The 26,481-nt window shown below is 43.2% G+C and overlaps 1 protein-coding gene across 6 annotated transcripts in view; it reads left to right on the top strand.

The window, feature by feature from the left end:
- ARID1A (AT-rich interaction domain 1A) overlaps window positions 1-26,481 on the top strand; it is a 70,440-nt gene that overhangs the window by 7,421 nt on the left and 36,538 nt on the right. For 5 of the 6 annotated variants that reach the window (XM_082412507.1, XM_082412508.1, XM_082412506.1 and 2 more), the window contains exons 2-4: window positions 19,344-19,556; window positions 20,851-21,303; window positions 22,316-22,432. In XM_082412507.1, the coding sequence (XP_082268633.1) occupies window positions 19,344-19,556; window positions 20,851-21,303; window positions 22,316-22,432 (783 nt within the window). Of the gene's footprint in view, window positions 1-19,343; window positions 19,557-19,580; window positions 20,144-20,850; window positions 21,304-22,315; window positions 22,433-26,481 lie in introns of those variants that run through there. The other variant, XM_082412509.1, reaches the window with a different exon arrangement.

Below are 26,481 nucleotides of genomic sequence, written 5' to 3'. Positions count from 1 at the left end.
GTGTTTGATAATTCTCTGCTTGACACAGCAGCTTCTTCTCTCTGAAGGAACCAAGTGTTTCAGAGCTTTGTGTAAATACTTGCTGAGCTGTCAATATGTACCCAGGAGGTTTCTATAGTAAGATGTAAACGGCTCTATAGAATGTTTGACAGGCAAATTAATAAACAGTTTTCAAGCAAAGATAATGCTCGTTTCTTCTCACGTGGTGGAATAAAATAACATTGGAGAAAAAGACTTGGGGGTAGGGAAGAGAGGGTAACGCTGGGGGGTAGAGGTGGGGGTGGAGAGCATGGAGATGAGAAGATATGATCTAAAAGAGGTTTGAAGTGAAAAGATGATGCCCTGGAAGAGAAACCTCCCTGGTTCTGGCTCCATGCTGAGTTCAGGGCACGTGGAGCCCTGTTTAAAATCGGTTGCAGTTTCAGAGTGAAAATAAACAGAAGTTTGGAAAGAAGCTCCTAAGTTTCAGTTAGTGAAGTAAGTGTGCTCCTAAAGCTTGGTTTATGAGACTGTGAGTTTTAAATTTAAAGCATTGTTCTTTCAGAACGTTTCTGTAGTTCGGTGAGATGTTTTTAGGGTTGGGTTTGCATTTTTGAAATACCAAAAAGGAAAAAAAAGATACTACAACTTCAGTGCTGTCCTCAGCCTCTGTTCTGCTTTGGCTCTCAGGATTATAAGCCCACTCCTCCAAGGGCCAGGTTTAATTTTTTTAAAAAATTTATTAATTTATTTATTTTTGGCTGCGTTGGGTCTCCGTTGCTGCATGCGGGCTTTCTCTAGTTGTGGTGAGAGGGGGCTACTCTTCGTTGTGGTGCGCCGGCTTCTCTTGTTGGGGAGCATGGGCTCTAGGCACACGGGCTTTAGTAGTTGTGGCACGGGCTTTGTTGCTCCGCGGCATGTGGGATCTTCCTGGATCAGGGCTCGAACCCGTGTCCCCTCCTTCATTGGCAGGCGATTTTTAACCACTGTGCCACCAGGGAAGCCCGGGCTGGGTTTAATTTATATAGCTTTTACTGGACTCCTGTGCATCACTTAATTTTATATTAAAATTAATGCCCCAGGTTCCTGTGTCAGTACAGTGTTTGCGGACTCGCTAAGTCCTGCCTGAAGGGTTATGTGGGTAGATTCAATCTTTGTTTTTAAAATTGCCATTTTAGGATTAAAAACGTTTCTGGTTCTTCTGGTGAAACATTCTTTTTATGGAGGAGGAGGTATTTTAGAAGTGTTTTATCTGTCTGCCTATCGTACTCTCCCTTGGTAGCCTTGTGAGACGACCGGATTTACTTTCTCAAAGTCTCTTTTTAAACGTAATCCACTGACTCTGACACCAGTGTTCTTCACAAGAAATGTCTTTTAGACCAGAGTCCTGGAAGTGCCTTTTTGACTCAGCATAGTAGCAGGGAGTATGAATGTAATTATGGCTCTGACCATAATTTTTAGTTAGGTTCAGCTAACTTACCAAAGGCTATCAGCTTGTTTTAAAACAAGATACAAAAACTTGGGTTGACACTGACATTGATTGCCCAGGCCTTTCCCCAGTATGGTGGTAGGGAGGGTATTAGAATTTCAAGCTTGTTGCTGAGAGCATGATTTCTTCCTCAGGGGGATCTGGAGATTCAAAGGGGGGTGGGAAGTAGCTCTTTGTGAACATACCTACTAGATACTAGGGAGGGACTTAAAAGATAGAGGCAATATCTGCTTCAGAGGAATTTAGTTTTCTTGGGAAGCATGCTTATGTGTACACATTTGGAAAACTTGCAAAGCAGGGTTTTACAAATGGATACAGACCAAACTAAGTGTATGGGCTGAAGGAATCTGAGAATAAGGAGCAATCACATTTGGGCAGAGTAAACCTGGGACAGCTTTTCAGAGGCAGTGATTTGTGAAGTTAAATGTCCAAGAAGGGGAAAGTTAAAATATTAATTTGCTTTTTCATAATGCTACTCTGAGTTTCATGGGCTTTACAGAATTCAAATTACACATCCACCCCCAGACCTGTAGTTGTCTCATTCTGGTGACTTTGAGAATTTGGACTGTAACCAGTTCCATGAAAGAGAGTGGTTTCAGGGTCTTAGTGGTTCCTGTGGTTATGTGGGACCTTTAGTACAACCTGCCAAGTTCTTGGCTAGTTCAGAGGCTCTTTTGTAGTAATTTTGGGTTTGGAAGGTTGTGTCACCTTCAGAGTTGTGTGCCCTGGACAACTCTACAGTGACAGTTGTTCAACTTTGGTTAGAGAGCCTGAGTTTTTTCTTTTCCGGCAAAGTTAATTGACCTTTCTTAAAACAGGAGCCATGAGGTACCTGTCTGGACTCAGGCTGCTGCTGTTTCTGAAGGTTTGGGAGCTGTGCTCAAGCTGAGTTGCTTGGATCAGACCTTATATTGAGGGTTGTTGGGTGGGTAAGCCTGCACATATGCAGTTTGCCCATCTGTTCACAGAAATGGCGTTTAATATTGTTTTTGATTAGGTTGCCTGTGGCCAAGAAGCTCATAAATGCTGCAAACACATGCTTATTCCTTATGGGAGCCTCTGAAATGTAGTGATTTTGGTTTCTCTTTACCTGCTAGTCCATGTGTGATTGGATCACATGTGGTTTCTGGCCCTTTTCAAATGGTAAGTGGATGCTTAACAGCTGAAGATGCATGGAGTGTCCAGTACCAGGCTACTGCAGCGCTTCCACCTGGAAGAGGAGGGTGGGTTGCACTGTTCCAGTATAAACATATGGAGTCTTGAATGCAGATTCTAGTTTGGAAATGTCTCTTCCACCATCTTTACCTTGCCATTCTGGCATTTTGCAAAAGTGAGTTTCCAGTAACTCAGAATTGGGCACAGTGGTTCACCAGCAAGTGTGTAGGGGCTTGAGATGAACTCCTTAGTCAGTCCAGGTTTTAAGAATCCAAGTTGGGGTGAATGTTGACTTAACTGCCTTGAGTATTCTTCCCTGAACTTGCTCTTCCCCCTATTTAAATGGATGGCATTAGTATTTATTGAATTTGAAGGGACATCTGAGTGAACTTTTATTTTTGTTAGTCATTTGTGCATACTAGAAGATGGTCTTGGGACAGGTTGAGTCTGTATTTCCCAGTGGCTTCTGCATTTTCTAAGGGTGGACTGCAGTGGGAAGAAGTCTAATGCCAAGAATGCATTCCAACATGCTGCAGAGTAGGAAATTTGATCCCTAAAATGTTGACTTAGTGTTGGTTATGGTACATATTAGAAATCACTCAGTAATCCAGGACAGATTTTTGTCGTCCTCCAGGAAGTTAATGTTGGTATGAAATACGAAGGGGCTTTGGGCACTGGGCTGTGTGCTCTGCAGGCCCAGAGTGCTGCTTGAATATGAAGAGGAAATGTGCCATGTGCTTTTTTTTCTCTCTTTTGCATTTGGGCTTCCTTATGGCTTCACTGCTTCTGGGTTCCTAAGTCTGCAATGTTAGGTATTAGACTTCCTCCTCCCTTGGCACTGGCACATTCATGATTTTTTTGTGGCTCATCCCCAGCAGCCAAGATTTTTGTATGCTTTTCCCTCTTAAACTTGTTAGCTTTCAGCTTGCTTGTTTATAGACATCTCTGTTAAAAGGAACTCCCCCCTCAAGATCTAGCACCAGCATGACGGCAGCAGGGGAGTTTAGGGATTGGTGTGATATTTGAAAACCCATTTGCTGTGTGCTTAGTGTTTTTATTTTGCCTCCTGTTTTCCTTGAGGTCACAACTTGCATGAGTGCATCTGGGTCCAGCTGTTTATTCTCAACTGACTGGTGCCTGGTGTACTTTGACTTTAAGAAGAGTGTGAGTTCAGCCACATGGTAGAGGATTAAAGGCTACATCGTGCTGGGTGCTTCCTTTTAGAGGAAACAGATATGTCTTTGGGCTCTTCTTGCCCAGTGATTTCCCCTCTCTCTGGGGTAGACCTTATTACAGCTTTCTGTTGTTCTTAGAGAACAAATCACCTGAGCAGAATGCTGGGAATTGGTTGCTCTTTGTTACTACATCTTTTCTGGTGAATACAGATGGCTTTCTCTCTTGCCTTTTGGACAAGATTCTGTTCTGGTCAGAAGGTGATGGAGTTGCATGGCATTAGTTTAGGAGTGTGAAACTCTTGATTCAGATTTGGATAACCTGCCTTTCGTTTCCAGACTTCTAACTTTTTACCTGTTTAGGAATCTGGGCTGCCAAAGATATTAATAAGGATTTGGGGATCAATTCTGTAGGTAGTTTGTCCACAACTTTGTCCTGGGCCAGGGGTAGGCCAAGGACCTCACTGAGTTCCCTGTTTTCAAGTGATGGTGTGTTGGGGGTGAATATTAATGATAATTACCATGTAGTTGAGTACTTGCTATGTGCCAAGCACTAAGCTTGGGTCTCTCCAGGAATTTCTTTATCTAATCTTCACAATCATGAGAGGTGGGTTCTAGAATTATTCCTCCCACTTTACAGATGAGGAAGTAGAGTAAGAATGAGAAATTCGCCCTAGGACAAAAAACTAGTAAAAGGTAGAGTTCAGATTTGAATCAAGGTTTGTCTGATTCTCCAGAGCTGTGAAACATTATACAATACTAAGTTTGCGTCTCCAAAATAAATTATTCAAGCACTAGACCTCGTTGGGACATTATTTTTTGCAATAGTCTAGAACTCTTTTTTTAAGAAACTATTTATTTATTTATTTAGGCTGTGCCGGGTCTTCGTTGCGGCATGCGAGATCTTTAGTTGCAGCGTGCATGTGGGATCTAGTTCCCGGACCAGGGATGGAACCCGGGCCCCCTGCATTGGGAGCTCAGATTCTTAGCCACTGGACCACGAAGGAAGTCCCTAGAACTCTTAAATGGGGTGAAAGACTGAAAAGCCTTTAGTTACAGTTTGACATTATGCCTAGATTTCTGTCCCATCCATCTCTTCCATTTAGAATTTTATTTAGGTTTTTGATGAATGTCTGTATGAGCCCAATGGTAAGAATTGGCAGGATTTGGTCCTTAGGCCCTTTTCTCTTTGAGAATGGGGATAGAGGTAGGATTCAGGCTCAAAGATAGAGCCCTTCATTGTGGCCTAAATGAGAGTAACTTGCATTATGAAAATATTTGCAGAGTGATTTTACTTTCTAGAACTTGGAGCACTCACTGGAGAGATGAGGATTATTGTCTTAATTTTCCGCTTCAGGGAAGTGAACACGTAAAGGTTAAGTGCCTCACACAGTTTCATGTCAGAGTCAGCTCTAAAAGCGAGGTTTAAAGTTCCCTTAGGCTGTGTGACTTCAGGCAAGTCACTTCTCTGAATCTGTATCCTCAACTGTATAATAAGGAAAAATATCTACTTGCAGCTGTAGTAAACGTTAAATAACATACATGAAAGTATTACTTGTTATCCAATAAAATTCGAACACAGCTCCTAGTTGGTAGAGGCCCCTGCTTGAGAGGGGGATAGAATTGAGTGGTTAAAGACAGACAACATTAGTCTGTGCTGAATTAAAAGCTATCCCATAGTTTTGTTTTCTTTGTTTTTTTAAATAAATAAATAAATTTATTTATTTATTTTTGGTTGTTGTGTTGGGTCTTCGTTTCTGTGCGAGGGCTTTCTCCAGTTGCGGTGCGCGGGCCTCTCACTGTCGCGGCCTCTGCCGTTGCGGAGCACAGGCTCCAGATGCGCAGGCTCAGTAGTTGTGGCTCACGGGCTTAGTTGCTCCGCGGCATGTGGGATCTTCCCAGACCAGGGCTCTAACCCATGTCCCCTGCATTGGCAGGCAGATTCTCAACCACTGCGACACCAGGGAAGCCCTATCCCATAGTTTTTACTTGGGCCCATAGCATTTTTACCTGGGCCCTGTTTAGAAATGCAAATACTCATCCAGACCTGTTGAATCCAAAACTCTGGCAGTATGTTTTAACAAGACCTCCAGGCCTCTATAATGCACACTCAAGTTTGAGAACTACTGGATTTATGCTAAACTAGGCTACAGAATATATCTGAAATACCTGAGGGGTTTCTTCCAAATTATACCAAAGGCTAATGTTTCAGATGTATCTGCCCTTCCCATGATGTTGAAAGTGTGTTATTGGTTGGAGAAAAGGTTAAAAGTGCTAGGGGTTGGGGGAGAAGAAAGAAAATACTTTTGAGATGGATCTTCTATACAGTAATGACAAACTCTGTTTGTTTATAGGACCTGGGGACTCCTTGCCCTCTGTTTCTCTTTCTTTTAGCTCTTTGGTGGCGTGGCATGAGGATGGTTCTGGTTTGATGAAGGTGGAAAAGCTCATTTTAGGATGATGGCCTGTGGTGGCCTCCAAGTATGACCAGTTGAGAAAACTGCCCAAAAAGTCATTCTTGAAAATGCTCCTCAGAGGCTAGTATTGGAAACCTTAATTAAATGCCATGATATCCTTTCTGCTCGTTGATGGCCAGCTGATCTGAGAATCTGGTGGTCTCTGAGTAGACCATTCTTAATGACTTCCCTCTCTCTCTCATCCCCCACCCCTCAGTGCCCCAGTGGCCACCTTGAGTTTTGCTGTGATTCCTTTCCTTGTGTCCCTTGTTGTGAAGTCCTAGTAAATAAACCCTCTAAGAAGACTCCTGACAAGTTACCCCATCTCTCAAGTGGATGAGGTCTCTTTGAGGAATGGACATTTGAGCCAAAACCTGTCCCTAGTTGTATGACTTAATAAGGATTGTGCTTGGCACAGAAATGGAAGTTACAGAAATGGTCAGATAATAAACATTAATAATGCAAAGACCAAGTGGAGAACCAGTGTTGTAGTTCATGGCGGCTTTCTGAAAACCTGATGTGGTTTCTGAATCCTTCCCATTGAAAACATGTTTCCTGTACCAGACCTCTTTTCCCTCCTGCCTGAGAAGGGAAGCTGTGATCACTGTGACCTGGCTGCGATGAAGGCAGAGGCTTCCAGGAGGCAGAATGCTGACAGTTTGATCTGTGATTTGATATTTGTATGTACAGACAATACTCTGGTAGTCATATGTTCCGTGTGTGTGTTTTTGTGTTCTAGACTCACTTTATCATCCCTCTGCCATTCAGCTTTATTTTCTCTCTGTTCTTGTTTTTTTCCTTTTTCATTCTTTCCTTTGGTTTCTAACTCTGTTAGTAGAATGCAAAGCACATGGAGACTTCAGTAACTTTAACACACCAGAGCTGATAAAATGTCTTAAGAGAACCGGAGAGGCAATTTATACCACTTTCAGATCAACATCGTTTCAGTGAAGATTCCTGGTATCTGCTTACCTCTGTTGGAATGGCCTGGCTAACTAGAGGCAGGATGTGTCTTTATCTAATAAACTAAGAAACAGAAGTTTCCTAGATGATCTCTCCCTCTTCTCTTTTCTCACCTTATTGCCTTTGGTCTGGAGACTTTCTTAGCCCTCCTTAATCTGTTTTGGGGGTTCTGTTGGTCTAAGACAGATTTGTAACATTCTTGTTTTTCTTTCTAGTCTGTGATTTGAATCTTCTGCTTTCCCAGTGCAGCTTTGAATTGGCTTCTTTAAAACCCCTACATAAAACCTCAAGTGACCAATATGTGGTCTCATTATGGTATTTTGGGTTAAAATAAAATGAGATTGAGATTGCCTTATTCAAGGCACACAGAATTTCCCTTTGGTAAATGTGTCTGGGTGAGTGAACACAGCAATCTCAGAAGAGTGTATGAGCCAAAACAGACTTGGTGGGGGGGTACGGATAAATATTAGCTAGATTTCCGTAGCTTAGCGTGCCAAGTATTCATCCCAATTTGATTATACTGGCCAGAGATAGCAGGAAAGACAGCTGGTAACTTTGGTCTAGTCTCATGCATTTCTGGTATAAATGATGAAGCCAGGCTCTTCTGTACACCTTGGTGTGGACAGTGGTGTAGAGGAGGTTGGTACCAATGTACTTTTGGAGCTCTGAAAAGAATAGGAGAATCTATAGTACTCTATGGCTTTTCATTCAGGGAACTGCTGACTTTCAAAAAGCCTGAGGATTTGGAAGCATCTATAATCTTAACAAGGTTGGCTGTGCCCTTGGCCATTCTTTAACTTATTTTATTGTGCCTGTTATAGTGGACATGGGGGACCAAGGGAAAGGCTGGCATTTTTGGAAAGTGGCCCAGGGCAGACCCAGGAATTATTGAAAGTGCCGTGGCTGCTGCTTCTCAGTGTCTTTATCAAAATGTAGTACTTGATTGGATTGATTACAGTCAAAGCATGATGGCAAACAGATTCCCCTACTGCATGTAAATCAAGTTCCTACAGCTAAGTGATGTGTCACAGATACCTTTTTTAGTATAGAAGGAAAAACTTTGGCAGAATGTAGAACTGTGCACTTAGAGAAATTTAGAACCTTTTTATATGACCCATGCCAGACCAAGTTTGGAATTATAGATAAAGTAAAAGGAATGGGGGAAAAGAGCTTTTTAAAGGAGAAGGCAAGGAGGCCTTAAAGTTTTTTGGCTAGAAGCAGTTTTTGCCTTTGCCTTTGCCTTTTTTGTCTATTTTTGAGCAGTTGTCTGTAAAGCAACTTAACATACGGAAGAGGGAGTAGTATTTTAGAAACTAGGTCAAAAGAACTAGGTGTGATTTAGAAGTGTTGTCTTTACTGAAAAGTTGATATATACTCTCCTGGGTAAAGCTCTGTTTGAAAGGCTATGTGACCCTTGCCTCTCCATGTATCCCTTAAGTGTACCGTATCAATTCCTGATTAATGACAAATAGGTAGGGAAGAAAATGTCTAAACCTACTTAGTGCTTCATTCTTAACCTACTCAGTTGGGCTGTGGTCCATCCACAATAAGGTCCTTTCCCTAGTAGAAGCACCAAAGGATGGTTTGTGGGAGGAAATACTTTTTTCTGATGTCAACCTGTAACACCTCGTGTGGGTAGTAAGGTCTGTATATTGTTAAGTTTTTAATTATTAAGCATATACTGGAAGGCAGTATACCAACCTATTTTCCTTGTATACCATCAAGTTTTCTTGGACTTTGATCATATGCCCCATTTCTCAAGAATTTTCAGGATAAGAACTTTTTTTTAGCTCACTTAATTGTCCAGTCCTGTTACTGAAATATTGTCTAATTTAAAGCATACAATAGTTGGGACTTGCCAGTCTGGTAAGAAGTCTTGTGGCAAAACTTTTTTTGAAAAACACGTGAGTACCTACCTACCATTTAGCAGTTGCTTACAGTAATGTAACAGCTACTTAATGAGCTTCTACAATGTATCAGGCAACAGGATTCATAATGCCATGGAGTACTTTCTAGTAGGGAAAGATATAAATAAATAATTACAAATAACTATATAATTAGAATTGTAATTAATGCACTGGGGAAGTACTGCCTTCAGTAAATTATTTTCCAACTATTTTATAAAGTAAATTTTTATTTATGGTTACCTTGGCTAGTGGGTGACTTTGTACTGTTGGGCTCTTGGGATAGGTACCAGTCAGTTCTGATTCCCTTTCCCATCACTGCTCCAGGGTCAAGTGTTACAGGAAATTCTCCATCTCAGATTGGACTTGTAATGGGCTAGAGTCCATTGTTTCTCAGTGAGGCTCTTCTTTGTGTGGAGATGCATTGCAGGACATTTGGCATCCTGCTCCCCAGGTAATAAATGCCAGTAATACCACAGAATCGCTGTGATAACCAAAAAGGCACTTTCGTACTTTGTTTCCAAACACTTTTCAGGGCTAGTATTGCCCTGGTTGAAAACCATTGGGCTTTACTGCCAGGATTCTTGGAAGGAGCTATTGAACAGATTCCTTTGGGAGAACAGACTGAAAGTAGGTAGAGCTTGAGAACTGGACTGGTCAACCCTTTTGGTGTCTAACTTTGTGTGTGTGTGTGTGTGAGTGTGTTTGTGTTTAAGTCTTCTTTATTTTTAAAAAATATTTATTTATTTTTGGCTGCGTTGGGTCTTCGTTGCTGCACATGGGGGCTACTCTTTGTTGCAGTGCACGGTCTTCTCATTGTGGTGGCTTCTCTTTGTTGCAGAGCACAGGCTCTAGGCACACGGGCTCAGTAGTTGTGGCTCACGGGCTCAGTAGTTGTGGCACACAGGCTTTGTTGCTCCACGGCATGTGGGATCTTCCTGGACCAGGGCTCGAACCCATGTCCCCTGCATTGGCAGGCGGATTCTTAACCACTGCGCCACCAGGGAAGTCCTGTATTCCTGTTTTTTAAGTGGGTATTTTGACACTTCTTTCAGCTCCATTCTGCTTTTTCTCCTATTGAGTATGGAGAGGGGGAAGTTATTTATTTGTTAGTTAACTTCTCGTTGACCACTTTGGGTTTCTGGTCTTGAGTGTGTGGGACCAGACCTTGGTCTGGTTTCTAAGCTTTATTGCTTAGAAATTTGGGACTTGTGTAGGACGATAATAGCTAACATTTTGGGTGCTGAAGGATATAGCGATCAAACACAGACACATACCTTGTATTCTAGCCTTGCAGCTTATATATTCTAGTCTAGGATATAGACATTAAATAAGATAAATAGGTAAACTTTAGCATATAGTAGTATGCTTAGTGATATGTGCTCAGGAGCAAAGTTAATCAGGGATCAACTGTAAGAAGTGTGCAGGATTGAAATCTTAAATGGGTACACCAGGGGAGGCCAAATTGAAGTGATATTTGATGTGAGAGAGCTATACTAATACCTGAGAGAAGAAAGAGTATTCCAGGTGGAGAGATCAGTGAATACAAAGACTCTGAGGCTGGAGCATGTCCAGCTGGTTTGAAGAACAATGTTTTGTTTCGTTTTAATGTATTAACTTACTTCATTCAACCCTGAGGGTGCTACTACTGCCGTCTCTATTCTGTTGATGTAGAAACTGAGGGACAGAGAAGTTGAAGGCATTGTGGAGGCAGAGCTCTTAGGACTTACTGTGTTGAACCAAAGCATTTCCTCTCAGCATGAAAGAGGTTAGGAATTGCCAAGACCTCTAGAATTCCACTTTCTCTTTCACAGTCCCCTTTCTTTTCCTCTTTTAAAGTAGGAAAGTTTGTTTTACACACGGATGTCTACCTTCCCGGAGTTTATGTTCTAGTCTAGGATACAGACAGTGAACAAGGTAAATAAGTAAAGCATATAGTATTGTTAGTAATAGGTGGTCAGGTGAACAAGACAGTCGGGGATTAAGTATAAGAATTTGGGAAATCTTGGCTTTGAGAATGCTGCTTATTTGGGAATCTGAGGTCCATTCCTGGTTTTTCTCTATTGGCCAGGCACTGCCCTCTTCAGACCATAGTTTGGCTAAGGAAGCTGAACGTGCATCTGAGTTCTAGAGTCATTCTGTGCTGGAGATGGGAGGAGATTTGGAGGGAGGCCATGCAGCCCAAATGCTCCCAGACTGGACATGAGAATTGCCTGAGGAGATTCCTGGCCCCATCCCAGAGCTGCTGATTCAGAATCTAGAGGGCGGGATTCAAGTGTGTAGCTGAGGAGGTTAAGGTACAACCTGGTTAGTGCCTACCCCTCTCTCCCCAGCTGGTCAGAGAACTGGGATTGAAACCCAGGCATTCTCTCAGTCTAGTGTACTCTTTTCACCGTGTTGTAATGCGGCCTTACTCTTGAGATTAAAAAGCTGTAAACAAGGGGATGTTTAATTTTATCAAGTGGCATTTCATTCTTGTTTAATCATTGTCTTGGGGCCTTACTGTTTTATATATTATATCCCTGGGTTTTAAGTAGTACCTGAAGAATTCTTTCTCAAGAAGGTATGTGTCTTTTTTAGAGGCTTTTGTAATTCATTGGAAATCGGGAAAAGTTTGGTCTTCCAAAAAAGTGATCATCATTTTTGGAAGAGCACTTTCTCTTTGAAAGGTGGCTAATGAAAGTACTCTGGATGAGAAGAACTTTATCATTTGTTGGGGAATTTATTACTTTAGTGCTCTACTTGCTTTATTTGAAGAGCTCTTTCAGGACCCAACGAAGAAATAAAGAAATGCCAGCCACCTGGTTGTGGTTTTTCTGTCACGCCTCTTCTGGGCGGACAGCTGCGAGGTGGTTATTACGGTTGGCTCTCATCATTTGTTTGAGTTTTGTGGACGATTCAGTGACTTTTCCCCCTTTGGTCTCTTTTTTCTACCCTTAGTGAGTTTTTTTCTGACTTTCTGGTCTGGAAGGATGGAGCACAGTAGCCTAAATATCTCTGAGCCAGGGAGAGAGCCAGGCATCTTGTCTTGTTCTCTATCACTTTAGAGACAGTTTGGGTTTGGAAGGTCCTGAGTCTGTTGTCAGGTTGCAGCCCCTCCTAGGAGTTCGGTCAGCTTGATGCTTCAGGTAATGTCTTTGAAATGGGCTCTTACTTAAGGCTGCAAAGGGGAATGTGCCCTGATCTTCAAGAATCATTTCTGTAAACAGAATGGGGTAGATAGAACTTTTAATTGACTTTGGATTTTTTATTTGTATTCAACGTGGACACTTACGGAACGTTGAAAGAATTTTTTAAAAAACTCTTTCGGGTGGTAGTTGTAAACTAGTTGTTGGTAATTCCTCTCTCACCACAGGCATATGACCAGTTTGTTGAGAACTGGAATGAACTAGAACTAAAATGAAAGAATTGTTTTCAGTCTCTTGTGAAGTAGAAAAATGGGGTGTTATTCTCAGGTTATGAATGATAAGAAACATAGGCTGAGTGGGTTGATCTCCTGGGTCAGGTGTTGGTACCTCTGATGAGAGATTTTTATTTTCTTATCATTAGTATAGCTTCAGGAGATCGTTAGTGATGTCTCTGGTGAGGCCAAATAGGAAGTGAAGAATCTCTTACTATCCTGGGTCACATAAACAGTGGGCACATGACTGTTTAAATGCAAAACAAAATGAAGGGAAGGAGTCTCCTTATTTTAGGAGGCAGGGTCTGGGATAGAACTAAACGCAGGTTTCTGGGCAGTTTTTCCTTGATTGGGGTTGGGCCCCTAGACCAGTCTTCAAAGCCATGAAGTGTACTGGAGGAGTGAGAAAAAACAGGATGAGGATACAGATGTCTGTGTGGCTGGGGAGGGGGGCACTATGAGAATGATTTATGCTGGTCAGCTCACGTGTATCGGGGTGCAAAGGGTGGTTCTCTCTATGGAATCTACTCTGTCCTTCCTCAGACTGAGTGTGGGGCCACGTGGAGCTTGCAGGAAGCTGAGAGCACGTTGGTTGGGAGAGGCCTTAACTTTTGTATTTATCCCTCCCTGGAATGCTCCTCAATAGGGGAGCGTCCCATAGGGGAACTGGATCAACAGCTGCCGCCTGTCCCTGTAATCACAGGAAGCCAAGGCCGGGTGCCTTTGTATGGGAGCTCCACAGCCAGACAATAGTTTGTGCTGGCGGGGCCATGTGGCGAGTCACGTGACCTGGGGCTGTTTTCTGCCGGGGTCCTTACCCATCTGTTCTTTCGGCTCTTTCTGGGTTATCAGGCGCCAGTCCAAGTCCTCCCAGGCAGCCAGCTTCATGGCCAGAGATTACGAGCACTAACCTTCCTGGCAGGGGTGGTGTGGCTTCGCGTTTATGCAGATTAGCCATGTGTTTCTCACTTCAAGGCGTTCCACAGGAAAAGCCTTTTCCTGTGTTTGGCTCTCAGTGGGCGGTTCCCAGCTTACTGTACTGGGACTCAGCAAGCAGCAGGCGTGCACGAGAGGGATCACAGTACACTGGCCCCCTCCCATTCCACCTCCAGTGCTACGTCACCACAACACAACCGCTCGAGCTCTCATACTGTTGGTGTCATTCATTCGGTGCCAAGATTGCTTTAAAAAATTCCCTTGGCCCCAGTTCAAACAGGAGTACAGCTGGGATGTGTTAGATTTTAGGCAGTCTGCCCTCAATTTGAGATGAGTTATAAATAGCAGTGCCGACTTCCTTAACTACCGCTCTCTGAGGTAAAATGCAGGTTAATTACTGTGGGAATCAATTAGGTGGTTCTTTTGGTTAAAGAGCCAGGGTTGCTTTTTTTAATTGTTATTATTAAAAGTCATACAACAAATCTGGCCAGGAATAAATTGAAAGCGCAATGAGTAAGAAATAATATTCTAGGTTTCTACTGGCCTCAACTAGTTGGCATTTAGGGTGACAGGACAAGTGGTAGTCAAGACTTCTGCTTTCTGATGGACACATTTTTGGCAGCCCGGTCCATCTCTCTCCAGTCATGTTCTTGCTGGTCCTTGGGTACCAAATCTGGCTCCTTTGGTTTGCTACACGGTCACTTCCTTTCTGCATCTTTGGATTGGGACTGAAGCCTGGAACTTTCCTCAGTTGGACTTTTATTTCAAGAAAATTAAGAAGTTTCTCTTTTCTGGTGCCACTGCATGTGGTGTGGTGCGTTTTGGTGAACAGTATCTCTCATTTTGAGGTTGGAGTCCCTGGCCCCGCCTTCTCTGCTCTCTTCTCAATCAGTTGTGATCAGACGTTGGAGAATTTGAAGTCCAGTGTGTTATATCTCAGCAACCCCTTAGGTCGTTATGGCTTTCCTTGGTGCAATAAGAAGTTGTAAGGGATTCCATTAGCCCTCTGATCTGGAGGGGCTTTTAATTCCATTTGCTTAGAGCAGGGAAACTCTGTGCAAGTGGTTAGTCTGTAAGCTGTTTGTTCTGAATATATTCAAAGGGACCAGCCTGCTAGGCATCCTTGCCTTTGATGCCTAGGGAAACTGCAACTTTTGATGCATTTCATTTGGCAGGCAGTTTGTAACATGTCCAGTGATCTGGAAAGAGATAAGTGGTGAATAGAGATGGGGGTTTTCTTATGGCTCTTTTCCTCTTTTTTATTTTTATTTTTTATGAATGCAGGAGAGTATATAGCAGGGGGCCCGACTTCCCTGATCAAGGGGGCAGCATTTTCCTCTCAATTATGTGTCTTTGTGGCAGAGCCTTTGCTTTTGAAGTGTAATCACAGTAATCTACTCCTGTGGTTTCCCATTGAAGGGATTTCCTCTCTGTCTTTCCCAGAGTGGAATCTCTGGCTCTTTGGTGTTTCCCATCCTCTGCCTCTTCCTTGGTGCCTGCAGACTGCTGATACTGGTTTTTCTATCTTGTATGTAGTAGGGATTTTTCTGGTCTGAAATTGCTACTTTCCAAAAAAACTGATTAGTGAAGATTTAAGGCCCCTTCTCTGTTATGAAAGATTGGAAGATGACTGCAAATCACAAATCTTTCACAGTGGTTTTAAGTGTCAGAAGTGTGAGTTCAGTCCCTGCCTACCTCCCCTTCTGATATGAGCAGATGTTTAACTTTGACATGAGACCAGAGTAATCTGGTTGAACTGAATATATTTTAGTTGCTAAGCTGTGTATTCCGTTTATTATAACCCTTTAGTGAAGGGAAGGGGTCAGAAATCTAATGTCCAGGAAAGGGAAATGTCTTAATTTCATTTTTTAGAATAAGAATTTTTTTAACTTGCGTTTATTTTTAGTCTGCAAGGAGTTTCTAAAGTTAATGGACGAATCCTTGAACCCTTTAGTAGCTGTCCTCAATTGGGAGTGCAGGCATCCTGATGTGAGAGATGGGGCGGGGGTGGCTGGTAGGGGGGAGTAACTTGCCTTTAGCCTTTTGTTTTTAAGCAGTGTGTTTGTGGATGCCTGTGTGGTTTGACGACCTCTCTGGTTGTAGGAGAGAGGCACTTAAGGATGGCACTTAAGATTCTCCTCAGAGGTGTGCTCATTCTTCCTTGACTGTTTGTTCTACCCTCCCCTTTGCTTTTTCAGTTCAGTCCCCATTTTTTTCTACCCTCAAAGTCATAACCTGGTTTAGGGGTGTCCCTGGCCCTTTGGCTAGGTGGTTTAATCTAGGCTTTCTTCCCATAGTATCCCCTACCCACTTCTTAAAGTAGGGCAGCCTGGCACAGTGAAGTTCCTGAGCCCTAGTTCTGCACTTGGGGTCTTTGGGGGCACTTTGAAGATAAAATACCTGATCTCCGATTTCCGAGAACTTAGTCTCGAGAGATGCAGTCAGTTAGCTGGACAACTAAGTGCTAAACCTATGATTCTGACTGATTTTACAATAGGACATTTAGAAGTGTGAAAGAACAGAATGTGCTAAAGAAGTGGGAAGTGGCTTCATGTTGAAGGGTTGGGTTTCTGCTGGTGGAAGCCATTGTGGACAGGAGGGCAGGGCAGGGTACTATTGCGTAGAGCTGGACATGTGGGAAGTCTGGCATGAGGCTGAAAAATGCGTAGAACCGGAGCACTGTGGCAGACTTTAGAGCCAGGCAGAAGCACTATTTATCATTATTGATAATAGCTACTATTCATTGGGCATTTAAGTACCAGGCACTGTGTGAAGTGTGCTATGTGCGTTTTATGTTTTTTTTGTTTTTGTTTTTTGGCTGCGTTGGGTCTTTGATGGTGTGCGTGGGCTTTCTCTAGTTGCGGTGAGCGGGGGTTACTCTTCGTCGCGGTGCGTGGGCTTCTCATTGTGGTGGCTTCTCTTGTTGCAGAGCACGGGCTCTAGGCGCGCGGGCTTCAGTAGTTGTGGCACACGGGCTTCAGTAGTTGTGGCACACGGGCTCTAGAGCACAAGCTCAGTAGTTGTGGTGCACGGGCTTAGTTGCTCCGCAGCATGTGGGATCTTCCTGGACCAGGGCTCGAACCCGTGTCCCCTGCATTGGCAGGTGGATTCTTAACCACTGCGTCACCTGGGAAGCCCCAGTTATGTGCATTTTAGTTAAAGAATTGATGTGCTCAAGGTCAGACAGTTAGGATTTGAACCCAAGTCTATCGATTTATTACTTTCTTTGCTCTTTCTATTTGATACTGTACATGATGTAGTAGGTACGAAGTTTGGGGCTGTTGTTGAGCAGGGAGAGGTGAAAATGATTTGTGAGTATTGCTCTAGAACTGTGCAATCCAATATAACCACCAGCTACATGTGGTTATTTGAATTTAATTAAAAGTAAATAAAAAGAATTCAGTTCCTCAGTCACACTAGCCATATTTCAAGTACTTAATAGTCACACAACACAGAAAATTTTATTGGGCAGTGTTTCTCTAGATCACTGGTTCTCAGCTAGTAATATACATTAGAACTAGGGAATTTCCTGGCAGTCCAGTGGTTAGGACTCGGCACTTTCATTGCCGTGGCCTGGGTTCAATCCCTGGTTGGGGAACTAAGAACTAAGATCCCGCAAGCCATGCATTGCCACACACACACACACACACAAACGAATCATCCAAGGATCTTAAGGGGTTTAGGGGGAGGGAGCCCAAGCCTTTCTAGACCCACTAAATTGGAATCTCTAGGGAGAGGCCCGGGCATGTGTGAAGCTTCTCACATCTGGTCTGTAGCTGTGGTTAATAGCTGCTGCTCTAGAAGCTCCGTAGTAACCATGGTAATGACTGCCCCTTGTGTGTTGAGGAGATCTAGACTGACAGAGATACCCAGAGTGGGCTGGTCTCTGTTCAGCAAATGTAGTCTCTTCACCTGGGGGCCACATGGACAGCAGCTGCAGTCTAGGACAAGATGAGAATCTCCTTGTTATTTGCGGCATGATGTGGCTGTGTAAGCCCCTGAGTTTTTTGTAGGAGAGAATGGTGATGTTTTGGCTCCATTGCCAGGTGTATCTGAGGAAGACCACATGCTATTTATTACTCACTAGTTCGGTTGTTGAATTTGAACTTCCTAAACAGGCCCAAAAGAATCCACGTGACTCCAAAGTTATGATCGGGAATGTTATTGGAGCTTCTGATACAGAGGCAGGTCTGGGCAAAAATTGTTTAGTTATGATTGTTGGAAATAGCACTTTAATAATATTGACATGTAGTAGTGATTTGGGACACGGTTTTACTATGATTCTCGTAGTTTAGAAACTTGGAGGTTTCAGTGTTAACCTTTTAAGGTGAGATTTCAGCTGCAGCCTAAGAGAGAACTTCGTTTCTGCTTTTTTTCTGTTAGTATTTAGAAGAATAGTCTCTGTGGCTTTTTATCTTATCCATTTTCTTCATGACAGCTCGACTTCCTCATTATTATAAAACACTTAGGTAGTGTGCTGCAAAAAAAAAAAAAAAAGTGTGTGTGTGTGTGTGTGTGTATATATATATATATACACACACATACAGAGAACCAATTGTTTGAGTGTCCCCCTCCCCTTATTTTGGAGGGGTTTGTGTTGTTGTTTTTTTAAGGTTAGAATAATTTATTAATTACAGAATGATAGAACCAGAAGGGACCCTAGGTGTAACCGAGGCCAGTGGTTCTTAAAGTATGGTGGTCCCTGGACCAGCAGCATCAACATCACCTGGGAACTGCTGTAAACGCATATCTTAGGCACCCCCCTCAACCTACAGAGTCATATTCTGGGGATGGGTCCCAGCAGTGTGCGTTTTAACAAGCCTTCCGGCTGATTCTGATGTATTCTGAAGTTTGAGAACCACTGAATTCCTTAATATCTACTCCCCATCCCCAATTTAAAATTCAGTTTTCAAGTTTTACGTGAGGTCCAGGCCTACTCGGCAACTTGGGTGTATCTATTTAAGTGCTTAGAGATACTCCCTCCTTCCCTTCTCACCACCAATAGATATAGGTAGGCATCTCTGGGAGGGGAAAGTGTGCTGGGCCTCTGTTCTACGTAGCTCCAATAAGATAAAATTATGTCAGAAAGTGAATGAGTTGACTGATCCTGTTGCACCACAAAGAGCTGAAAGTTATGTTTGTAGCCAAATACCTATGAGCTTTGAGGTTCCATTATTGGTACTTCTGTATCTTGTCTTTTAGAGAGACATAATCTCTACCCGCCTTACACCCTCAAGTTCTTGACTATTAAAGGAGGTGAACTTTTCAGTTGAGTTGTACAAGGCTCTAAATAAATTCAAGGTCACAATTCCCTCAACAACTGTAACTTAGCTATGATACCCAATTGGAAGAAAGCATAAATTTAAGTCCTCGTGCCATAGCACAACTGGGCTCTGGATGTGCAAGGAAATAAGTTTCCACTCTTTAAAGAATAAAAACATCTAGATGCTTGTGTATTTGAATTCCCTACCACAGTATTAAAGCATCAGTTTTGGTGTTATTGAACAGGATCATGGCAGAGTATAGCAGCACCATCCCCTCCCAACTGAAGGGCCTTTGTTGTCATTTTTCTGTACCATAGAGTACGTGTATTCATTGCTCCACACCTGGCCCGTTCCTTGGATCTCAAGTAGTACCACACTTATAAAGTAGTATATATCTTAGAAGATGCTTTCACAAACTGGTGGTGTTTCCATTTTACATATGACAAAATCAAGGTTCTGAGGAAGGTTAAATGACTTGCTCAAGGGTTACTAGGTCTGTACCATTACTTTATTTCATAGTAACTGTTTTCCTTTATGGCATACAGACCTGTATGCCAAGGTTTGTGTTCATATTGGCTAGAGGACATCAAAGCTTCAGGTTAATGAAATGCTCTTTATTTTGTAGCCATCCAGTCCAATGGATCAGATGGGCAAGATGAGACCTCAGCCATACGGCGGGACTAACCCATACTCGCAACAACAGGGACCTCCATCAGGACCGCAGCAAGGACATGGGTACCCAGGGCAGCCATATGGGTCCCAGACCCCGCAGCGGTACCCGATGACCATGCAGGGCCGAGCGCAGAGTACCATGGGCGGCCTCTCTTACGCACAGCAGGTAGATGTTGACTCCGATTACCTTAATCCTTGTTGCTGTCCAAGATGTGGTCTTCAGCTGTAGAATCAGAATGTGTCTTTGGTTTCCAAACCTCTTGAAAGGAGCATAGGCCAACTGACTCAGTTAGTTTCACTGTGCTACGTACAAGGCCAAGGTTGTGGTCACCATCGCATGTATGCTTGAAGGAAAACTGCTCCCTGGCCACCTGCTATACGTATCTGTCTTCTTTGACCTGGCTGGCCTGCTTGTACCCACTGAATGGCGATCTCTGAAGGAAGTGGGAAGAAAGAAAAAGGCAGTGGCTGAGCACCAATCCACTGCTACCAAGAAAAACCACTCATACCATGTGCCCTGGGGAGAGAAGAGGCCCTTCATGTTCTCAAGGCCTTCAACATACAGCTGTCTGGTTTAAAGTGAATGTTTAGAAGGGACTGGGAGTAGCAGGAAAAGGGAAGATTGAGCAGTAAAGATGCTAACAGTGCTATTGCAGATGTTAAGATTTTACTCATCTCCTTTTATCTGACCATCCACACCATCATCTTTTTATGGCCATTTTTTGTTTTGACAGCATTTTCTACCATTTATATGTGAGTGATATTCATACTGAAAATGGTGAGGGGTAGAATATAAGACGTAACTTTACTTCTAATACTTGAAAGCAAAGTATGCCCTTATATAAAATCACTTTTTTTTTCAATGAGAAAATGGAGGAGAGTTGGGAAGGATATAATTGGTCTTTTTTTCCCCCCTCCTTGCCAGATGTATCCCTGGTGCCTAGAGTAGTGCCTGGTACAAGTAAGCAAGTAGGCTGTCAGATACTTTTTGAATGAAGACTAAATGAAAAAGAGCACCAGGGTAGTTTAGTGATTGGCATACCACCTGGATTCTAAACCCTAGGTTTTCAGTCGGCTGAGCCAGCCTGCTCTTGACTCTTCGTTGGGGCTGGGATACAGATTCCTAGCGCTTATAAAAACAGTCTAGGCCATGATAAAAAGAGTAGACTCATTGGTGAAAACAGCTGTTCTTGAACTCTTGTAAGTTGACCAGATTTTTATTAAATAGTGTAAATTTCCTGCGAATGAATGTAGTCCACTTCAGAACAAACCAACTAGGAACCCAGCCTGGCTGTCCTTCCTGGCTCAGTTTAACAGGGTTGGTAGAAAAACCCTGGGCCTTCTAACTGTGAGGCTTGGCTTGCTGGCTTTGTATACCCACCTTCAGGGCATGGCTTCTGACATAATCACCTTTCTTCATCCAGAAGGGTCAGTGCTAAAAGTATCCTTTCCTTTTACAGATTCCACCTTATGGACAGCCAGGCCCCAGCGGGTATGGTCAGCAGGGCCAGGCTCCGTATTACAACCAGCAAAGCCCTCACCCCCAGCAGCAGCAGCAGCCCTACTCCCAGCAGCCACCATCCCAGACCCCTCACGCCCAGCCTTCATATCAGCAGCAGCCTCAGTCTCAGCCACCGCAGCTCCAGTCCTCTCAGCCTCCGTATTCCCAGCAGCCATCCCAGCCCCCCCATCAGCAGTCCCCAACCCCGTACCCCACCCAGCAGTCCACCACCCAGCAGCACCCCCAGAGCCAGCCCCCCTACTCACAGCCGCAGGCACAGTCTCCTTACCAGCAGCCGCCACCTCAGCAGCCAGCATCCTCGACACTTTCCCAGCAGGCTGCGTACCCTCAGCCCCAGTCTCAGCAGTCACAGCAAACTGCCTATTCTCAGCAGCGCTTCCCTCCACCACAGGTAAGATGCCTCTTCCTCATGCCCTTCCCTACGTGTGACCGCAGACTTTGGGGGTTGGTGTCATGAGAACTTTGCCATACAGAATTGGTTCTCTGATTGAACTAATTAAGATATAACTGCATAAAAACCTGTAGCTCTCCATACTCATGAAATAGGGCAATGGAAAGTTGCATAGGCAGAAAAGAAATAAAGATAACGGGACTGATTTTTTTTTTTTTTTTTTTTCTTTCTTTTTTAACTCAGAATTCAGAACTTGAGCATCCAAGTTAGTTTGGTCTTTTTTAAAACAGTCGCTTTGGGAGGCTGTACTGTACATTCATCCAACTGCCGTTCCATTCTGCTATTGCTCAAAATATTTTGGAGCCCTTCATTTGAAATTGCTGTCAGAGCTGACATCACATTCTTTAGAATATTCTCAGTGGTAGCAAATCCTTTTATTTTTTTGAGAGTGGATTTGATTTTGGGAAATAGCTAAAATTCATTTGTAGCCATGTCTATGAGCAAGGTAGGTGATAAAGTCTAAAAATAACAATTTGGGCTTTATTCTTTAAGGAGCAAAAAAAGGAGAATGACTGAGTGATGACAGGTCCATTAAAGATTTTGTGCATTGGTGGCATTGTTGGAATAAATATCTTTAAAGGAAGCAGTACTCATTTTAATGCAGAGGTCCTAGTGTGAGTGTTTTGTTGGTGTTTTTGAATCAGGTGGTCTCATTCCTTGTTAGATATAACTTGTAGTTAGCTAGACTTTAGCATTTATCCCCAAGTAACAGCTTTCTGTGGGTGGTGATAAATGGTCAAGAGTGCCATCAGAGAGTCTTATGTCCACTGTTGACATTCTTAAGAGCCACAACTAGTTTTTTTCTGCCTTTGGATAATATTGTGTGTGATTGGACAGTCTCTCACACCTAGCTTCCCCTGTTTGAGAGAGTCCCATAGGCCTTTCATCATGGAGCAAGCTTGCCTGGTTTATCAATACCAGGATCTCACGGCTTTTGTTTTTCTTGTTTTAGGAGTTATCTCAAGATTCATTTGGGTCTCAGGCATCCTCAGCCCCCTCAATGACCTCCAGTAAGGGAGGGCAAGAAGATATGAACCTGAGTCTTCAGTCAAGACCTTCAAGCTTGCCTGTGAGTATTTCTGCCACCCTCTAAAAGATGATGGGGGCAGAGAGAAAAGCAAAGAAAACCAGTTTCTGATTGGATGTTTTGGTGGTATTGAGCTAAATGAATGACGAGCTATTCCGTGAATTCAGGCTCAAAATTCTGAATAGGAATTTATGGGCTGACCTTATAGAATGTCTGTTTTGGTTGCCTGCCCAGGGAAGAATATGTGTGTGATCTCTGTTTAGAGATCTAAACACTGTTTTAAAGTTTTTTTGTTTGTTCATCTTACTTTTGAGGGCTTAATTTTTAGGTGTTTGTCTGAGCGGTAAGCTAGGAGGTAGGATCTGGGGTGCATTCAGCATGGATTGTCACATTGAGCATGGCGGAGTAAAAGCAAATTTTCTAGTTGTTTTGTCCAGTAGAGTTTTTGGTGCCCAGATGCTTGATTAGTGTTTACAGAATGGACTGACAGTATCCTGAGAAAGACAGTGTGGTCTGCTGATTAAGAGCTTGGGCTCTAGAGTCAGAGTTCCTGGGTCTGCATTTTGACTCTGCCGCTAACGCTGGATCCTTGAGCAAGTCAGTTAACCTCTCCATGCCTTAGTTTTTGCATCTGTAAAATGAAACTCTTAAGTACCCACTTCATGGAGAGGTTAATATTAAATAAGTTAATATAAAGAGAGTACTGGTGCTTGTAGGTGCTTCATAAATGTCAGCTGTTATCATCATCATCTTAGAGGGACTATACTTGATACTCAGAGGCAGTTAACACCAACTATTTAATAGTAGGCTGGTTCTGGGAACATTTACTTTTGGTCTTAGCTCTGCCACTACACGTGGGCAAGTCACTTAGGCTGGGCACAGGAATAAAATGGGATGTTCTGAAATCTAGTAAGACTGCAGGTAACAAACCCTTCATTACAAATCTGGCTTCAGTTTAGGAAATGGAAATTCAGCCACAGGTGCAAATAAGATTCTTTTGAAATTTTGATTCTACTTGGATTTGAAGCTTGTCTCTTCATTTATCCTGACTTTGGAGAAAATGGTTTTGGGATCTTTAAGGAATAGGTGGGAGGCAGGAACTCACTTCATCATGAAGCCTCCATGGCTTCCCCTGAAGATCTGTGAGCCATAACCTTGGTAGGGCAAGGTCTGTGGAGTCCCTCAGCACCTGTAATTCAGGCTTCCCAGGCCAGGATGAATAGCTATTGTCAGATGGGACTTCTGAGACTGTTGACTTTCTCAGCTGAGGAATTGGGGGAGGAAGTGTCTGAATAAGGCAATCACTCTTTGTTCCTTTCTCATTAATGTCTGTTGCAATCCTTTTCTGCATCCTGAACTTCACTGGAATGTGCTTTTTAACCTGATTCAGTCAGAACTGTGTAACCACTCCCTCATCATCTATGGTCTGTGGCTGAATCTGGGTGAGGTACTATTGTGGCAAGAATCCAAATCGGTGGATTCCTACCAGTGCTGTAAGTTGCTCCTCATCAAAAAGTTTCTGCTTGTTTCTAGTGACCTTTTGATTGAACTGTATTTGATAGTTTTCAGTCCTGAGAAACCTAGCATACAAACATGTAGTGTGTCTTTTAAGGGTTGAGAGCCTTATACTGTTGAATCCAAGAGCTTGATTTGACCTACCGAAGTGAAGACACTGGTAGCCTCTTGGGCCCAGGAGAGGGTTGTTCCTGGGTTAGCCTATCACAAGGAGCATTCCCAGGTTCAGGCTTCTACTGTAGATTCATACAAATGGTTCATTTGCTTTGTAGTAGAAGCTCCGTGTGAGAGGTGAGCTGGCTGGGTTATTGGCATCTTGTTTGTTGAACTGCTTTTTATCCCTCTGCTACTTGGACAAAGAAACAAAAGGTGGTTTACTCTTCGAAATTTTGGTTTGATGCCAGATTTGCCTAACCAGGCTGGGGAAATAGTCACATCTGAAGAAGGGAGACGGCTGGATTCCCTGCAAGGGGCCCACTCCTTTCTTAAGCAAGTATGTTAAGGGAGCCCTAAGTTCGCCAGTGAATCCCTCCACTCAGCACGTGTTTGTTTGACTCCAGAGCAGATGCTATGCTGACTGGAGGGCAGCCCCATCAGTGTTCCACATCCCTCTTTTCACTCATTCGCCTTTCCGGCTTAGCCCTAAAGGCATTACGATTGTGACCCTTGACTTAAAGGCTCAGTATGGTTTCTGATCCTGATTATTACAAAAATTAGATTTTGAGGAGTTTTTGCTCAGCTATTAATGCCAAACCATTTAGCTACTGTTATCCTGATTATGTTATCCCTCTATTAAAACCTCTCAATTATTTTTCATTAATCTTAGAATAAAATCCAAAATCCTTATTATTACGAAGGCTATTTCCGCCCCCCCTCCCCGCCCCCCCTTTCTGGTTTAGTAGGTCTGGAGTGAGGTCTCAGAATTTGCATTTCTAACAAATTCTTGATGCTGCTAGACCAAGGATGGCACTTTGAGAACCTCTGCTTCATCCTTTTTTGCTGTCTGCCCTCTCAGTTTCTGTAAGGCCCCATGCCTTTTCTGCTTCCAGCCCCTTGCACACAATCTTCCCTTTGCCTAATACACTTTTCCTCCTAACTTTTCCAGTTCATATTTCAGACTACATCTTCAAGATAATTTCCTCAGAAAACTCCTTCCTAATCAAGCTTCAAATCTCAGCTTAAATAACTTCTATGATGCCTTCACTGACTAAAGACAGTTTTTTAAAAATTAATTAATTAATTAATTTGGTTGTGCTGGGTCTTAGTTGCGGCAGGCAGGCTCCTTCGTTGTGGCATGTGAACTCTTAGTTGCAGCATGCATGTGAGATCTAGTTCCCTGACCAGGGATCGAATCTGGGCCCCCTGCAATGGGAGCACGGAGTCTTAACCACTGTGCCACCAGCGAAGTCCCTAAAGGCAGTTTTTATTTTATTTTTTTAAAAGCCTGCAATATTTAAGATATATGAAAAGGTATAAAAAATAATTAGTTGCCTGAGTACCCATCTTTAGAAACCAAACCTTGCTGACACAGGTAAAAAAGCACCTTATATAGCCCAATGGGATCACTTCCCCACCCTTGTGCCCCGAGAAGCACTATCCTGTATCTGAGCGTTTTCTGCTCCATCTTGCTAGAGTATTTTGCTGATACTTCTATGTTGTTGGGTCTTTTCCACTAGACAGAAAGCTCCTGGAGGGTAGGCATTGTATTATTGACCTCTGTGCCCATAACACCTATCACATTATACCCAAAACCAGTGGTTCTCTACCTTGGCTGCATGTTAGAATTACCTGGGAAGCAAATGATCTTTAAAACCAATGGCAAGGGTTCACAGAGTTCTGATTTGTTTGATATGGGGTGAGGCTTGGGCTTTGGTATGCTTAGAAGCTGTCCTGGGTGATTCTGATTTACAGCCCCTGTAGAGATCCACTAGTCCAAACTATGTCAGGTTCCTTTACTGTAATAGACCATCTTAGTGCCCATGCTTCTTGTCAGTGCTTATCTCAAGGGTAATTTCAATTACTTATTCCAAGCTTAGTGAGGGTAGACTTGCTTTGTCTTGCTCAGTGCCATCATAGTGCCTGGCATATAGTAGGTTCCAACTCATTGAACAAATAAACCTGAGCAGATTCATTGATCATCCAAAAAGTGTATGGCTGACAGGGGACAGCATTACCATATTGCCAGATTGTTGTTTTCACTGCTAGTGCAAGGCGGTTATCACAGACTGTTACGGGAATGCCTAAACTTCATTTTAGAGGATAGATTAATTTATTTGTGCTTCCTGACAGTGACCTTAGGAAGAAGTGGGGTTGGGGTTTGTCATTATCTTATAGCTACCACTTCACCTTATGTTAAGAAGGTTCTTGGGACTTCCCTGCTGGCGGTCCAGTGGTCAAGACTCTGTGTTTCCATTGCAGGGGGCACGGTTCAATCCCTGGTCAGGGGAAGTAAGATCCTGCATGCCACACGGTGCAGCCAAAAAAAAAGAAAGAAAGGAAGGAAGAAGGTTCTTGTAAGGGGTGGGTGAGCAAATCTCTAGGTGTTTCATTAAGTCTTCAGTTTTCTTTATTTTGGG

The sequence above is a fragment of the Balaenoptera physalus genome, assembly GCF_965194825.1.
Source record: "Balaenoptera physalus genome assembly, chromosome: 1".
NCBI lineage: Eukaryota > Metazoa > Chordata > Mammalia > Artiodactyla > Balaenopteridae > Balaenoptera > Balaenoptera physalus.
This window is presented reverse-complemented; position numbering and strand designations above follow the sequence as displayed.